Below are 17233 nucleotides of genomic sequence, written 5' to 3' on the forward strand. Positions count from 1 at the left end.
ATGCTCCTTTCATTTCTTTCTTCTAGGTGCTGAAGTTCAAGGCCCTGATCATGCTGACGGAGGCGGTGCAGGACGGGGGCCAGGCCATGCGGGACCCCGTCGGAGGCAGCGTGGAGTTCCACTTCGTGCCCATCCTCAAGCTCTGCAGCACCCTGCTCATCATGGGCGTGTTCGACGACGACGACGTCAAGCACATCCTGAAGCTGATCGAGCCCCGCGTCTTCACCACCGGAGAGGAGGAAGAGCAGACCCACCTCGCCTTGCCGGAGCCGGAGGCCAAGGGAGCCGAGAAAGGCCCAAAGCCTTTAGCCCTAAAAGGAACGCAAGTGAAAGGCCGTGTAAGTGATAGATATTTGTTAACATTGTTGTTAAATAGCTATAGATATTCTGATAACAATCACTGCTAGAGTGTTACAGTGCTCAGAATGTTTTTAACAAAACTTTGTCTTTGTTTCTTTTTACCAACACATCACTTTAGAGCACCTCGAAGGAAGCTGGGAGGAGGACGGAGGCGTCGGAGGACGAGTATGAAGAGGACGTAGAGGATGAAGGCGTGGGCGAGGTAGACGAGGAGGAGTTTGAGGATGAAGAGCTGGAGGAGGCAGACGCCACGGAGCTGGAGGAGGACGAGGAGGAGATGGAGGAGGACAAGGTGAACGGAGAGAAAGGTGCGGAGGAGACGGAGAAAGAGGCCAAGTCGGGGGAGGCGACGGGCGGCGAGGCCAAGAAGGAAGTGGTCGAGGAAGGGCTCTTTCAGATGAAGCTGCCGGAGTCCGTCAAGCTGCAGGTGTGGAAGATGTGATCAAATAGCGTTCCCCTTCACTATTATTTTTTTCATTTCATATCACTTAATTACTCATTATTTGTCAATGATATTCTGAAGTTATGTCATATACAAAATGCCTAATAAAAACAGTATAAAGAAAATAGGCAAACATTTGGTGAAAGTAGCAGATCTACAAGCTCTCACTACGTATTGCGATGCGTGGCAAGTTATGGTGAAGAGATTTTGGTTTAGAGTGAAAAAAGGGATCAAGTGTATTGATTATATCAAAGACAAATTTAATTGAAATTAATCTACAAATTCAAACCATTCATTTGAGTCAACTCACTACAATATTCTTTGGATGAAGTGCCCATTGAATAATAATAATATATCTTAACTCCCTCTGGTTATTAGATGTGCACACTTCTGCAGTATTTCTGCGACTGCGAACTACGGCACAGAGTGGAAGCAATCATCGCCTTCTCTGAAAAGTTTGTCAGTAAGATTCAGGCGAACCAGAGGCTGCGTTACAATGAGCTCATGATGGCATTCACCATGTCCGCGGCAGAGACTGCCCGCAAAACCAGAGAGTTCCGCTCCCCACCACAGGAACAGGTACTGTACTCTCTCCTGCCGTGTGCAACACAGCTAACCCTTTTCTTTCCCTTTTTAAAGTTCTCATGTTTTTTAGTTGTTTATTTCTTTATATATAGTTAAATGTATATATATATACAAAACCTACTTTGTTTAGCTTTGCTTATAGATACTGTACCTTTTTCTGTCATTTTGCTGTAGTGTACTATACTATGTTGTTAGTAATGTGTGGTGGTAAAGATGATTTTAAAATGGCAATGGTAACAACCGAGGAGGTACTTAAAAAACTGAGTGCCCTCCAACCCCACAAGGCCACTGGCCATGACAATATTCCCTCCAAATTTCTCAGAGACTCAGCCTTTTCCATAGCTCCAGTCATCACCCATATAGTTAACCTCTCCATCAAACAGGGACAGGTCCCCCAAGATTTTAAACTGGCCAAAGTAACCCCCTTGTACAAAAAAGGGAGTAAATTAGAACCCGGCAACTACCGCCCTATTTCTATTCTAAGCTCCATCTCGAAAGTGATGGAAAAAATAGTCTATGAACAGGTTGAAAAGTATCTTGCCACTAATAAATTGCTGTACGAGTTCCAATCTGGTTTCAGAACATCCCACTCCACTGACACATGCCTCCTCTATTTGAGCGACCACATCAAACACGAGGTGGATGCTGGAAAATACTGCGGCATGGTCATGCTGGACCTCCAAAAGGCTTTTGACACCGTGAACCACTCCATACTGGTTAACAAGCTTAAAGCTATTGGTTTTGATAGCACGTCAGTGAGCTGGATGCAATCCTACCTGGAGGGGAGAGAACAGATGGTGGAGGTGAACGGAACACTGTCCCCTCCCCTCCCAGTGAGCTGTGGCGTCCCACAAGGAAGCATACTAGGGCCTTTACTGTTCCTAATTTATGTTAACGACATGACTTCAGCTTGTGACTGCAACTTGTTCCTGTTCGCAGATGACTCAGCACTGCTGGTCTCGGACAGGAACAAACTGCAGGTTGAAAAGACCCTCAGCTCTGAACTCGGTAGAATCTGCACCTGGCTCGCTGATAACAAACTATCCTTACACCTGGGAAAAACTGAATCCATCCTCTTTGGATCAAATAGTAAACTCAGCAAGGCAGATGGCTTCTTGGTTAGAGTGGGTGACAATATTATCACACGAAAAGATGAAATTACCTACCTAGGTTCCATCCTGGAGGCCAATCTTTCCGGTGATAAAATGGCCACCAACGTAATCAAAAAAGTCAATCAAAGAACAAGATTCCTTTACAGGATCTCCTCACTGGTCAGCAAAAACACCTTGAAGACCTTAACAGGAGCCCTCGTACAAGGTTTCTTTGACTATGCATCCACCTCTTGGTACCACAGCACCTCAAAGGCCCTTAAAACAAGGCTCCAGACCTCTCAAAACAAACTGGTCAGGCTCCTACTTGGCCTCACCCCCCGAACCCACCTCACCCCTGCCCACTTTGACAGGCTGGGATGGCTTAGGGTCGACGACAGAGTACAGCATCTTGCAATGGGTCTGGTCCACAAGATTCGATACACCACCAAGATACCCATGTACCTGTCTAAATACTTCCTTAATGTAAACGAAGTCCACACCCACAACACCAGAGGGAGTGCAACAAACCATGTACAAGGGACTAAATTCTTTTCGCTCCTATGCCACCAAAATGTGGAACGCCCTACCAACAGTCATTAAGACATGTGAATCCCTTGACTCCTTCAAAACCGCTCTCAAAGGGCACCTACGGATGGCTGCAATTCGAAACTGGCCTCTGTAAAATCTGAATCCCCCCCACCCCCCCACCCCATTTTCCCTCACTGTATATAGTATCTTTTCCCTTTTTTGCTTCCCATATGATGAATTCCTGTTCTGTTCTTTACCTACAGAGAAATGTCTATTTGTATGTCTCTAAATGTTTGTATGTCTTTAAATGTTTTGATGAATTGAACAATGTGGACCCTGTTGTAAACAAGTGTAATGCTTAATTGGGTCGTCCACTCACAGTTGACAGTCTTTGTATTGAGTTTGTGCTTAAAATGTACTGTAAATTCTACAAACTGTTAATAAAGATTTCAATCAATCAATCAATGGTGTATGTAAAATTACCATTTTGTGTGCAGGTGAATATGCTCATGAATTTCAAGAACTGTGCTGAGGACGAGGAATGTGCAGTGCCTGATGAAGTCCGTGATGCTATGATCGTGTTTCACAATGACCTTTTGGCCCACTGCGGTTAGTTAGTTATTTTTCATTGTATTTTATTTTATTTTTGTGATACTGCATGCATCTAAATGTATTATCTTGCAATTGCATGGCTGGCTTGACTACAGATTCTTGAACATTACACCCTAGAAGAGTTACACCCTCGGACTGTTTACTTTCAAGGATCACCACAACTCTCAGAGTTACAGACCTGTAAGGGTACATTTGGAACCCCCTCAACGAACCCAGAGCGTCCCTAGACCCCACTGCACAGAACCACTGCACAGAACAAAAGTGAATAAATACACTGCAAGAAAAAACCTGAGTGTGTCTTTGACAAGTAGTTACCAAAGTGTTGATTAAAGTGAATGGAAACAAACCTGAGCCAAAGTGCAATGGTTCAAGTATGCAGTGAAGTCTGTGACCTCTCCAATGGTGGAGTTGAGGTGGGATCTGATCAGTTCTCCCTCTCTCAGGTGTACACATCGAGGAAGCGGAGCACGAGGAAGTGGTGGACAACTCTCTTCGAGGACGAATGGTCCGCCTGCTGGACAAGGTGAAGAAGTTCCGACAGAAGAAGGTGGAGGTGGAGCCGGAGCCAGAGGAAGAGAAGAAACCCAGTGAGTTTGCCTTCCTGTGTGATCCCACAGTACTAGTACATACCCTGTCGCTCGCTATCTCCCTACGAGTACACAACTTTACTGACACATACATTGGGAAAATATGCCGAATGTTAATAAATGCAGTTTATGATAACGAAAGAAGTTTGAATCAGATTTGAAAGTTGTTGAAGTTTTGAAGAAATTATCATGAAATAATGGAAACATTATGAGTTTGCTCCTCATGCCTTAGTCTATCTGATTGATTGATTGATTGATTGAAATATTTATTAACAGTTTGCAGAATTACAGTACATTTCAACTCAAGCACAAACTCAATACAAAGACTGTTAACTGTGAGTGGACGACCCAATTAAGCATTACACTTGTTTACAAGAGGATCCACCATGTTCAATTCATCAAAACATTTAGAGACGTACAAATAGACCCTTCTACTGTACTGTATATAGTTAAAGAACAGAACAGGAATTCATCATAAAGGAAGCAAAAAGGGAAAGAAACATATACAGTGAGGGGAACAATGGGGGGGGGGGTGGGGGGGGATTCAGATTTTACGGGGGCCAGTTTCGAATTGCAGCCGTCCGTAGGTGCCCTTTGAGAGCGGTTTTGAAGGAGTCAAGGGATTCACATGTCTTAATGACTGTTGGTAGGGTGTTCCACATTTTGGTGGCATAGGAGCGAAAATAATTTAGTCCCTTGTTTGTGCCGAATCTGGGTTGTAAATATTTTTTTGTTGACCAGTGAGGAGATCCTGTAAAGGAATCTAAATACCTGTCTAAATACCTAAATACCTGTCTAAATACCTGTCTGAATACCTCTCATCAAACTTGGAATTCCCCTTCAGGCTGGTGGTTAAGATGTTTGCCTTTAGTGTTACACTCAGTCCCAGCAAAGCCACTAATTAACACTCAGATTTTACCACCAAAATAACTTTAGTTCTAGAACTGGTTCCGTCCTAGATTCTTGGAACCTTGGTGCTCTCACAGAACCGCCGGCCATTTTTTGGTTCCAGTTCCGAACCAGCTTTTAGGGTTCTGAATCTGAACCATTTCATTTTGAGTGGAAAAACTGGTTAAATAACCGAAAAATAACCAAACCAGTTCAACCCTGGTGGAAAAGGGGATAGAGATTACAGTGTAGTAACTGGTCACTTAACACTGCCGTTAAATTTACCTTAGTGGAAATGTCCACTTTTCTTGTCTACCAGGCACATTACAAGAGCTGATTTCCCACACTATGATACACTGGGCCCAGGAGTCATTCATCCAGAACCCAGAGCTGGTCCGGATGATGTTCAGCTTGCTCCACAGGCAGTATGACGGGCTGGGGGAACTCATCCGGGCCCTTCCCAAGGCCTACACCATCAATGCCGTTTCCATCGTGGACACCATGGAGCTGCTGGAGTGTCTGGCACAAATCCGCTCTCTGCTCATTGTCCAAATGGGTCCAGAGGAGGAAAGGCTTATGATTCAAAGCATTGGGTTGGTATTCAAACATTTTCTGTAGTTTTATAACCTACTTTTCTTTCCAATTCCAATTCCTCTATTGGGAGTTCCTAAACCCCTTCTGCTCGAGACCCATTGCGTCTCCCAGGGACCCAAACTTACAAAAAATGTATTGATCTCTTTCATCAAATTATTTGCTTAGGAATGTGACAAAAACAAAAAGGTTTCCATGAATTCAAGGGGTGTATTACATATGGCCAAAGCTTTGACTAGACATAACGTGAATTGATGGCAGTATGGAAGTTGAAACACCACAGCAGAGGAACAGCAGTAAAGGCTATACTTATGTTTAATCCTAGTACAAGGAAGGGTATTAATGTCCCTGTATGTTATGAGGCATGCAACATAATACATTGCTCCAGGGATAGAGGCATAACCCACATACTACATCACTGCCTTCAGACACTCAATTTATCATTTAGTTTGGCTTCAAATCCATATGGTATAAATGGGTGCAACTGAATATATTGTTTGGCTTCAAATCCATATGGTATAAATGGGTGCAACTGAATATAGCCATACTGTGTAACCTTTTCAATGAAACAAAATAAATGTTTTCCATGGGGGCAGCGGTTGCCTAAAGGTTGGAGGAGCACACTTGTTGCTGGAAGGTTCCTGGTTCGATTCCCCGGACTCTGGGTTTGGAGGTGAATGGTCACCGCTAACCCCTCTCCCAGCACTGCTAAAGTGCCCTTGAGCAAGACACTGAACCCCCCAACTGCTCCAGTGGAACTGTTCAGTGGCTGCAGTATAGAGCTGTGGTTGTACTGGTCAGCTGTCCGTTTTTAATGTGTGTCTATGTGTGCAGGGTATTGTACTCAATTACTACCCTGGGTAAATAAAGGAGAAAATATAATCTTTCACTATATTTTTCATAATAACCAGGCATGTTTCTTTCTTCTCTATAAACAGTATATTTTTTGTCGCATAGTCATGTCAAAATGACGCAGTTAACGTGCATTCAATTCATACTGTGTAACATAATCTTTTGTCTGTAGCTCCGTCATTACAGTGTTTGTTTATATACGGAATTACAGCCAAAAAATAATGCTGCAGGATCCTAGTGCCATTTTGAAATAAAAGTTATAAATACAAAAACAAAAAATAAGTTGCATAGTATAACTTTAACACAATCATATTCATCTTGTATTCACTATAGGAACATCATGAGTAACAAAGTGTTCTACCAGCACCCCAACCTGATGCGAGCTCTGGGCATGCATGAGACTGTCATGGAGGTGATGGTCAATGTGTTGGGTGGCGGAGATTCCAAGGTACTCGTCTTTCTAACTCGACTTACTCGAGTGCATCAATTCAATTCAAGGCTTCATGGGATGTGCAATTGACAACAAATATGTCATTTTTGGGGTGAACACATCTAGGGGCCACAATCTGCATTCAAAGATGTTCGTAGAAGCTTTGTCATTGGTCGGAAAAAAACCCAGTCGAAAAGACTAACCAATCAGGAAGTAGACAGGCAAATCGACCAATGACAAAGCTTCTAGGAAAATCGTTGAATGCAAATTGCGGCCCCTAGATGAGTCACAGAGACTCATTGCAAAAAAATTATAATAATAATAATTAAAACGTTGACATATTATTACTTATAGCCGCTTTAAGGCTTGTACCATTGGCTCTGATGCAGCCTGACAGCGGGTCCGGGGTTCGATTCTTAAGCCCAGCAGATCATTGCTGCATGTCACTCCCCGACTCTCTCCCCATTTACTGTCTATCTACTACAGTGGAGTACTATCAAAGGCATCAAAGCCCCAAAAATATATATTTGTGTTTAACATGTTTATAGAATGTTATTCATTATTGAATGCTCACATCATCATTATCATTATACTCATCATTTTTGGTGTGGGCAGAACTTATAATTAATAAGTAATAATTAATAATTAATTATAAATACATAGTTAGTAATGAATTATTAATAATTAATAATAATTAATTATACTCGCAAGTGTGCTTATTCAATGCACACACTGCACAGTATAGTGACTATACTGTGCAGTACTGTATGTATCCACCAGGTAAAAGGGAGGTCATTTGGCCCTAGGACATTTTAACTGTTCAGATGTTGCTCTAAAGTATTGATAATAGAGTAAACTTCATCACCAAACATTATCGAAAAAATACTAAGTCAAGACCCTATAATGAACACAAAGTCAAATCCACAGTGTTAGTTTATCTGTAACCCTTATACAGTAGGTTCATTTGGTTACATTTTTACTTAAGCTCAGTGCTAGAGGTACATATAATAATAATAATCTATCTATAAATGCACCATGTCTCTGTACATCTGTCTGTCTGTCTGTACGTACGTATGTACATTGTGTGCACAGTACGCCTGTACGGCTGTAATGTACGTAACTCGAGAACCGTTCACCCCACCGACTTCAAATTCAACACAGACAGATGGGTGGAATGGGTACCCTGACACGGGTACAACGGGTATTGCAAGGCCGGGTGGGGGATCTCAAACTTCCATCGTTACCGGCTCGGTGCTCTCCAGCCAGGCACCGGTCTAGTTATAAATAATATGTGGCACATAATGACATTTTTCAGGTATTAACTCCAAAAGGTCAGTAATACAATTTGTCCTTCTGCAGGAGATCAGGTTCCCTCGCATGGTGACCAACTGCTGTCGTTTTCTGTGCTACTTCTGTCGCATCAGTCGCCAGAACCAGCGCTCTATGTTTGACCACCTCAGCTACCTTCTGCAAAACAGTGGCATTGGTCTCGGTGAGCATTTTCTTAACCACTTAAGCCCTATATTATATTTGTATGACAAATAGCCAATATACAAGCTCTTCTCTTGTAGATGCGAATGTATTTGTGAATGAGTGTGAACTGTGAAGTGTAACTATTTATACTGTTTTCAGGAATGCGTGGCTCTACCCCACTGGATGTGGCTGCAGCATCTTGCATTGACAACAACGAGCTTGCATTGGCCCTGCAAGAGCAGGACCTAGAGATGGTAAAACACAATGCATCTCTATTGATTGATTCAAATTAAGATGAATATTACATTATTATCATATTACACAAAGGCAGTTTAAACTGGTAATTATTCATAGTCCTAGATGCACATACAGTATAGCTTGGTCATCTGTTCACTGATTTTCCAGGTGGTGAAGTATCTAGCGGGGTGTGGTCTTCAGAGCTGCCCAATGCTGCTGTCTAAGGGCTATCCCGACATTGGCTGGAACCCTTGTGGTGGAGAGAAGTATCTGGACTTCCTTCGTTTTGCTGTATTTGTCAACGGTCAGTTTTGATGTCCTGCTTAGACCAACTCAATTTGACGAGGGTCGGCTCTCCACTTGGTCCACTTTTCCTAATGTTCTTCCCAGAATAGTGATGCTAGGTTCAAGTGGTTAATATCTTCTTCTTCTGTCAGAATGATGTGACAGTGTGAGTGCTTTTCCCATCTAAAACCATGATAAAGGCTTGGTTCTTTGCCCCCTGTAGGAGAGAGCGTAGAGGAGAATGCCAACGTAGTGGTGCGCCTGCTGATTCGCCGGCCTGAGTGCTTTGGCCCCGCGCTGAGAGGAGAGGGCGGGAACGGTCTGCTGGCTGCAATCGAAGAGGCCATCAAGATATCAGAGGATCCTGCCAGAGATGGACCCAGTGTGAAGAAAGACAGACGCTTCCCCATGTAAGGACCACACTCACCACAGCTTTGCTTTGACCGTTTGCTCAGATCATCAGGGCTAGGGCCAATAAAACGTTATTTTAACCATCTTTAATAGTAGAGTATGTATTCTGAATCTGGCAATTATTATGCTTGGATGGATCATTGCAGAATTTTCGATTATTGAAACAATTTTTAGTAAGGATTGGCACTTATAAGCTTTCAGCTTCAGCCTATTTCCTTTTGATCACCTTTAACGATGTAATAGTTTCCTTATGTTGATATATGGTATCATGGTATAATTGTGTTGGTGTTGTGAAGATGATCAAATAAACTAAACTAGAGTAGCACTTCTGCAGTGGTTGGAGGTGGGATTCCTACTCTTCTATTGAGAAATGAGTGTAGACCTTGGCCTAGGACACCTACTGGCTGACAAGTAGTACTGCCTCAAGCACATTCACACCTTATATTAAACGGCCACTTCAACCCTTTTGCAACCAGATCTTATTTTAATTGTGTTTGGGAGACAAGAAACACTGGTCTCACTTCCTTCCTGGACTACATGTCGTCTGTAAGACGCCATGGTGGGGTGAGTGCACCAAAGCATTATGGTCACTGTAGTAATCAAGCAATCCAGTCAAACCCTAGTCAAACACACAACAGAGTACAGACTACATTATTTTTCTGGCCATAGAGTCTAAACTGCTAATTTCAAATTGTGCTACTGTTATCTACTACAAATACTATTAACATTGAGTGACTGGAGTTTCTTCCAGCTGTGAACAGGGAGAGATTGCCTCATGCCTGAGTGGTAGGTACCTGAGTGGTAGGTGCTTGGCCTCTCGTGCCAGGAACGGGGGTTCGAATCTTCTCAGAGTTAAATTAACACTGAAGATTTTACAGTAAGATTGGGGTCTCAGAGATTAAAAAAAAGATATATATAAAATCAGGGTCCATCACCTAATGCATATCAAACTTGAAATGAAAAGGTTTGGGAACCACTGCTGTATGTGTCCCCGGTAGGTTTTCAGGAGAGGAGCAGCATGAGGAGAACAAGGTTCACCTGGGGAACGCCATCATGTCCTTCTACTCCGCCCTTATTGACCTGCTGGGACGCTGTGCTCCAGAGACGCATGTGGGTAACTTCCTGTAGTAAGAGCGGTGTCACTGTAAGATACTATTGTGTTTGTCTGGTGGAAACCTTGTATGTCCAAAATCGTTACTTTTCAGGAAATGGACAAAAGAACCTGTGTTCCAATCTAGCCAATGTAGTTATTGTTTAGTTTAGTTATTTATTTTCATTGGTTAATCCATTTAGACCTGAGGCTGATTCTAAAAACGCTTTCTAAATCCCGTCGTAGGTTTTCTGAAAAACTTTTTTTTTGTTCAAAATAAATTACAAACATTAATGCTATATACTGTACAGTACAGAAACAACTACAGGTCAAAGTCCAAGTCAAAGTTTCTAAAACACACAGACAGACTTTAGCACTTTCAACCTGTTGTCCCTATTTTGGGCATGTAATTATACCAGTGATCATTCTAGAAGGCAAAGTGTGGATATTTGATTTTGTAAATCTTTTGCTGACCATTAAATGTTTTGGTGTTTGGTGTTGCAGTTGATCCAGGCCGGTAAGGGTGAGGCTCTGAGGATCAGAGCCATCCTGCGCTCTCTGGTTCCCATTGAGGACCTGGTGGGTGTCATCAGCCTCTCTGTTCAGATTCCTGCTTTTGGAAAAGGTAAGCCGGGAACCACTTGAATAAAACTAATAATACTAATAATAACACTGTGTATATACTTAACCAAATGAACCCTAGGACTGCAAAGGAAATACGCCGTTTTGATCCTTGGTAATGCTGACTTGTATGTTTTGGGAGATTGCTCTGGGCTCTTTTATTATCACCAAAAAAAATCAATGAATCAATCAATAGCGTCCCTATTCTGGGGCAAACATTGGACGGAAATTCCAGGCAAAGATATTTAGTGTATAGGGAAAACAGGAGGGCGCCTAGTATAGACCTGCAGTGCACTCTGTAACGTTCATGTCCTAGCCCAAGATTCATGACCAGGTGACCCGCACAAGTGCTGAACGTTTCACCACTGAGCTCATAGAGCATGCCCGTTTACTCAGGAGAGATATTGCTTTCAGATTTTCAGACACTACTTTGACAATCAACCTGCATTGTGCTCAGTATTTATTTCTATCTTCCCTGTGTGGTGATGACGTGTAGACAACAGCATCATAGAGCCAAAAATGTCAGCCAGTTTTGTGCCGGACCACAAGGCTCCCATGGTGCTGTTCCTGGACAGAGTGTACGGGATCGAGAACCAGGATTTCCTGCTGCACGTGTTGGAAGTGGGCTTCCTGCCGGACATGAGGGCCGCTGCCTCTCTGGACACGGTGAGACAGGGCTTCCCAAACCTTTTAGCTCGAGACCCGAAAGGGAAATTTGATGTCTCCCTTTAATAGCAGAATATAGCTCACAAGCAGTATATAGTCACAACACGTCACATTGCGACCTGTTGTGAGCTTGTAGATCTGCTTTTTTCCCTACTGGAAGGAAAGAAATAAGAAGTAAATGTGTGTTTTTGTTTTTAAATTGTGATTTGAAATAATGTTATTCTTTAAAAAAAGTAGATGATATAGAAAATATTCTATTACCGGGTATATAAAATCTTTTCGAATGCCAATGACGGCAAAATAATACAGCTAATAAGTTCATATTTTCTTAGACAAAAGTGAGTTCAGTATCATCATCATCGGGTCTCCTGCTCGGTGCAGAGTCAATCAGATTCACAAATCTTCTCCACTTGGGTCGGTCTAGTGCTAGGGGCTCAGCTTCAGCCACTGGCAGTGTAGGTCCCTGGTGCTGGCATCAATCAAACATGTGCAGGGGGGCACCGCAGGGGCGTTTCCAGCTGGCGGCTTTTGGATCGAAGGGGAGGATCGCGTGTGTAAGGTGTTCAGTATGGCACTATAATTAATAATGAGTAACTAATGACAAGAAATTAAATACAGAACATCTTTGTAACAGGTTGCCTTCAGTACGACAGAGATGGCCCTGGCCCTGAACCGCTACCTGTGCTCTGCTGTGTTGCCGCTCATCACCAAGTGCGCCCCGCTCTTTGCTGGCAGCGACCACCGAGCCATCATGATAGATTCCATGTTACACACCATCTACCGGCTGTCTCGTGGACGAGCGTTCACCAAGGCCCAGAGAGACATCATTGAGGAGTGCCTCATGGCTTTGTGCAAGTGAGTGAGATCTCATGTCAGACCTCACTAGAGCCTGATCGATGCCCGATTTTGGAGAGCTTGTAAATCGGCTACTTTCAAATAGCCAATATACAGGTTTAAAGTGGTTAAACTGATGTTGATGCTTTATTAACTGCTGGGGACCCCCCAGACCCCACATGACATGCTCCCAAAAACATGGATTTAATAATGAATGAAGTATCTTTTTCTTAGACACCTGCGACCATCAATGCTCCAGCACCTGCTGAGGCGGCTTGTATTTGATGTGCCAATTCTCAACGAGTACGCAAAAATGCCACTGAAGGTAGGATGACTTTTGTTGTGTGGTTGTTATTTTTTCAGTTGTAGCCTTTAGCCATTGTAAGAATAATTTAATTTACATTTGTTACAATGCTTATCAAAATAATTAATTTGTCTGCAAGATCACTAACCACTGAGTCACAAAATATTCTGAAAATGGTTTTAGATCATCTACAAAATTGTTCAAATTTTATATTTGCATATTGGCCTATAATGATTAATGATATGCCCCAAACTACAATGCCAGGGTTAAAGTGTTAAATGTAGATGATTGGTGGTTTCTTCATACCATGTAGCTGTTGACCAATCACTATGAGCGCTGTTGGAAGTATTACTGCCTGCCCAACGGCTGGGGTAACTTCGGGGTCTCATCAGAGGAGGAGCTGCATTTGACTCGCAAGCTGTTCTGGGGAATCTTTGAGTCGCTGGGACACAAGGTGTGAACCTCATTTTTATTATGCCAAACCTTGTTTTTATTAATGATCATAATATAGTAGCTCAGCATAATTGTAATATCATCTGTAAAAGTGCAGTAAGTGACTTGGCTTTTGTTTTGTTAAAGTCACTGTTAAATAGCTGTATATTCTGATAGTAAGTATAGACGACTAGTGTTCAGTAAAAATGAAACCTGAAAATGATTTTATTTATTTACTAATGAGCTGGAAAGATAGGGAGAGCTCTGTTACTGAACAAACGCTCTACAATCATTACTATCAGAATATAGAGCCTGAACTTTTTTACCTATCATATATTTTTTAAATATGACCTGTAACTTGTGGCTGATGTGATTTCAGAAATTCGATGCGGAAATATTCAAAATCGCCATGCCGTGCATCTGCTCCATAGCTGGAGCGATACCTCCGGACTACGTTGATGCCAGCTACTCATCCAAGACGGAGAAGAAGGCCTCGGTTGACGCAGAGGGGAACTTTGACCCTAAACCAGTAGAAACCACAAAGTGAGATCTTCCTGTCATAAAGGTTTAGAACTGTGAAGACATGCTTTTGTTCGGTACAATTGACTAGTAGGCACTAGGGATATATATATATATATATATATATATATATATATTTTTTTTTATAGAGAACATTGTAGATCTACAAGATATTTACTATTAAGTATATTTGATATAACTGTGATACATAATTATGTGATTTAAATTATGTCCCTACCAAACCTCAAATCCCAGTCTAGTCTCATATTACAATATCAGTATATTGCCCAGCCCTACTGTACATCTGAAGGAGAAGCAAGCACTCAGTTGAGTAATTCTACGTAATAGTATCGGGTGCACGGTCCTGGAAGATACAGTCTATAGAAAAGAATCCCAGCACTCACGTTGTATCCGATAGGATTCTTGTTTATTCAGTTTCCCCCAGCAGCAAACAACAATGCGGACGTTTCGGCCCAGAGGCCTTCTTCAGCGTAGATCTCTACATCCCTTCCCTACATCTAACTTACATATACACAACACAAGATGATCTACACATTGTCATTCTGCTCCCAAATTGCAGTACCATCATCCCTGAGAGGTTGGACCCCTTTATCAACAAATATGCTGAATACACACATGACAAGTGGGCCTTTGAAAAGGTTGGTCTTAGGATGTTTCCGGCTTGTTTGCAGTGATACGTTGACAACATACAGTAACAATAGTGGCTTTAACAATGGAAATATAAGTTGGTCTGTGTAACATATCTTGATTTAAGATGTTCTTCTTTCATGGTCTTGATAATATAGAAATCAGACTGTTAACAGTTGTACCCCCGCTACAATATTTTCCAGCGGAGTACCCCCTTTAACAGCACAAAACATTCTTAGTGATACCGACTCAGATGTGGTGTTTCTGTCGTAGCTTGTTTTTATCCACTTACATTTTATTTTATATACACACACACACACGCACGCACGCACGCACGCACAGTATATACATTTTTGAGTGGTGCAACCACTGTGTGCGCATGCGTGAAATTGGAAAGAGAGAAGTATGTGACATGGCTGCCACCTGCTGGACGCAAATCCAACTACTGACTGTCTAGGTTCATTGATATCCATAATAAAGCTAATCTGACGAGCAGAGAGAGAGAGAGAGAGAGAGGGGAGTTGCACCACTCGGTTCACACAGGTGTGATTTTTTTGTATATGCTTTATTTTTTGAAGCTGATTTTGTATGTATAGATGTATAAAATCATTAAAATACCAAACATGTCGCATCATTTCAGATTCAGAATAACTGGTCCTATGGAGAGGTGCTGGATGAAAATGCGAAAACGCACCCCATGCTTCGACCGTATAAAACCTTCTCTGAGAAGGTGAGGTTGCAGCAATGGTGTCCATTGGCGATTTCTGCCCCATCATCACTCCATTCTGTGTTGGTGTCTGATCTTAGCGTCTTTTCCTGCGGTAGGACAAAGAGATCTACCGCTGGCCCATCAAAGAATCCATCAAAGCCATGCTCGCATGGGAGTGGACTATTGACAAAGCGAGGGAGGATGATGACACAGAGAAGAAGAAGCAGCCAACTTCTACTCGGAAGATCTCACAAACTGCACAGGTACGGTACTTGCACAGCACGATCTGGAGTGTTGATTTAACTTGATCGATTTAACCGCAGTGATCACTTTTTACACTTTCACTTAAACCCAATATATGCTTCATTGACCGGGGTCCTCCAGGGGTCTGTACTTGTTGCTCCCCTCCTTTTTTCACTCTATACAAAATCCCTTCGCCGAAAATAGCCCATCTACTGTACAAGCTCACGGTGCGTTTCAAATCGACGTGAGCTTGTAGTTTGGTTATTTTTGCCAAATGTTCGCCTATGTCCGCTGAATGTTCACCTATTATGACCAGATTGCCCAGCCAGGGTTCATGTGGTTTAATCAGCAGTCCGGATTCCACTATAATGTACAGTAGATGTTAGAATGTACAAACGATAATCTACCAGATTATGCGTTGGTATCTGTTTTGTATTGATTGTCCTGTGTTTTCAGGTATCTGTTTTGTATTGATTGTCCTGTGTTTTCAGGTATCTGTTTTGTATTGATTGTCCTGTGTTTTCAGGTATCTGTTTTGTATTGATTGTCCTGTGTTTTCAGGTATCTGTTTTGTATTGATTGTTCTGTGTTTTATCTGTTCTGTATTGCTTGTCCTGTGTTTTCAGGCGACGTATGACCCCAGCCATGGCTACAGTCCCCAGCCCATTGAAATCTCCCACATGGCTCTGTCAAGAGACCTGCAGGTGATATGTTTATAATTTGTAGTTTGGTCATTACTGTACTATTTGGTGTTTAATGCTTTTGGATCCCTTATGTTGAACTTGAACATTTGGTGCTATTTTTGTCTGGGTTCCCAGTCTATGGCTGAGCAGCTGGCAGAGAATTATCACAATACCTGGGGAAGGAAGAAGAAAATGGAGCTGCAATCAAAAGGTTTTGATTCAATGATAAAAGAAGCATTGAGAAAAAGGATTGATAAAAATTGAAAGTTAAATTAAAGGACTTGGATATGTAATATTTACAGCAGTGGTTCTCAAAGTGAGGTCCGGGGACCCCCATTGAGTCCCTAGGGTGGGTCCCAGCAAAATGAAGAAAGTTTGACCACCTTTACAACTTCACAAACTCATCGCATCACGATGTGTTCGGATTCGGAATAATGTTTTTTTAACAGCATCTTCTCATCTGGGGCTCCAATTTCTTTTCAGAAGTGGAACCACAGCCAAATACATATCAATTTGGGGGTCCTTGCAATGAAAATCTTTGAGAACCACTGATTTACAGCACCCGTGTTCCCATATACCTTTATGGAGTATTGTGGTCTTGCTGAATGTGTTTCCTGTTCACTGTGTGTAGGAGGAGGCACTCACCCCTTGCTGGTGCCCTATGACACGCTGACTGCAAAAGAAAAGGCACGAGATCGAGAGAAATCCCACGAGCTGCTCAAATTCCTTCAGATGAATGGATACGCTGTCACCAGGTGATTATGATGATGATAATGATGATGCCATGCTTCTGCCAACCTGGGTGTCATTGATGTCAGGCAGAAACCTTGTATCTTGATGTGTTGCGCAAAAGTAGCGGAAATAGCATATCTAGTATATCAGTATAAAGTATTGATAAATGGACATATTACAGTACTCAAGTAAAGTAAAAGTACCTCAAATATACCTAAATACAGTGCTTGTGTGTATATGCACTTAGTTACTTTACTTTACACCACTAGTACAAAACCACTGAGCAGGTTCATCATATTTTTCATCCAGCAGATGGTAGCAGTCCCGCTGTTCAAATGATCAAAGTGTGATTCGAATGAGTTACATTTAAGCTGATAATG

The 17233-nt window shown here is 42.2% G+C and overlaps 1 protein-coding gene across 5 annotated transcripts in view; it reads left to right on the forward strand.

The window, feature by feature from the left end:
• The window catches only part of LOC310874532 (ryanodine receptor 1-like), a 125325-nt gene that overhangs the window by 49133 nt on the left and 58959 nt on the right, over positions 1-17233 (forward strand). For all 5 annotated transcript variants that reach the window (XM_083787381.1, XM_083787382.1, XM_083787385.1 and 2 more), the window contains exons 37-60: positions 27-338; positions 479-787; positions 1181-1381; positions 3504-3615; positions 4062-4205; positions 5413-5686; positions 6870-6984; positions 8326-8458; positions 8599-8693; positions 8845-8980; positions 9185-9371; positions 10371-10482; positions 10967-11087; positions 11580-11749; positions 12384-12604; positions 12818-12908; positions 13201-13341; positions 13699-13862; positions 14419-14497; positions 15127-15216; positions 15312-15458; positions 16065-16142; positions 16257-16332; positions 16753-16876. In XM_083787381.1, the coding sequence (XP_083643507.1) occupies positions 27-338; positions 479-787; positions 1181-1381; positions 3504-3615; positions 4062-4205; positions 5413-5686; positions 6870-6984; positions 8326-8458; positions 8599-8693; positions 8845-8980; positions 9185-9371; positions 10371-10482; positions 10967-11087; positions 11580-11749; positions 12384-12604; positions 12818-12908; positions 13201-13341; positions 13699-13862; positions 14419-14497; positions 15127-15216; positions 15312-15458; positions 16065-16142; positions 16257-16332; positions 16753-16876 (3632 nt within the window). The remainder of the gene's footprint in view (positions 1-26; positions 339-478; positions 788-1180; positions 1382-3503; positions 3616-4061; positions 4206-5412; positions 5687-6869; positions 6985-8325; positions 8459-8598; positions 8694-8844; positions 8981-9184; positions 9372-10370; positions 10483-10966; positions 11088-11579; positions 11750-12383; positions 12605-12817; positions 12909-13200; positions 13342-13698; positions 13863-14418; positions 14498-15126; positions 15217-15311; positions 15459-16064; positions 16143-16256; positions 16333-16752; positions 16877-17233) is intronic.

Source organism: Protomyctophum parallelum (genome assembly GCF_964188405.1).
Source record: "Protomyctophum parallelum genome assembly, chromosome: 1".
NCBI classification, from domain to species: domain Eukaryota; kingdom Metazoa; phylum Chordata; class Actinopteri; order Myctophiformes; family Myctophidae; genus Protomyctophum; species Protomyctophum parallelum.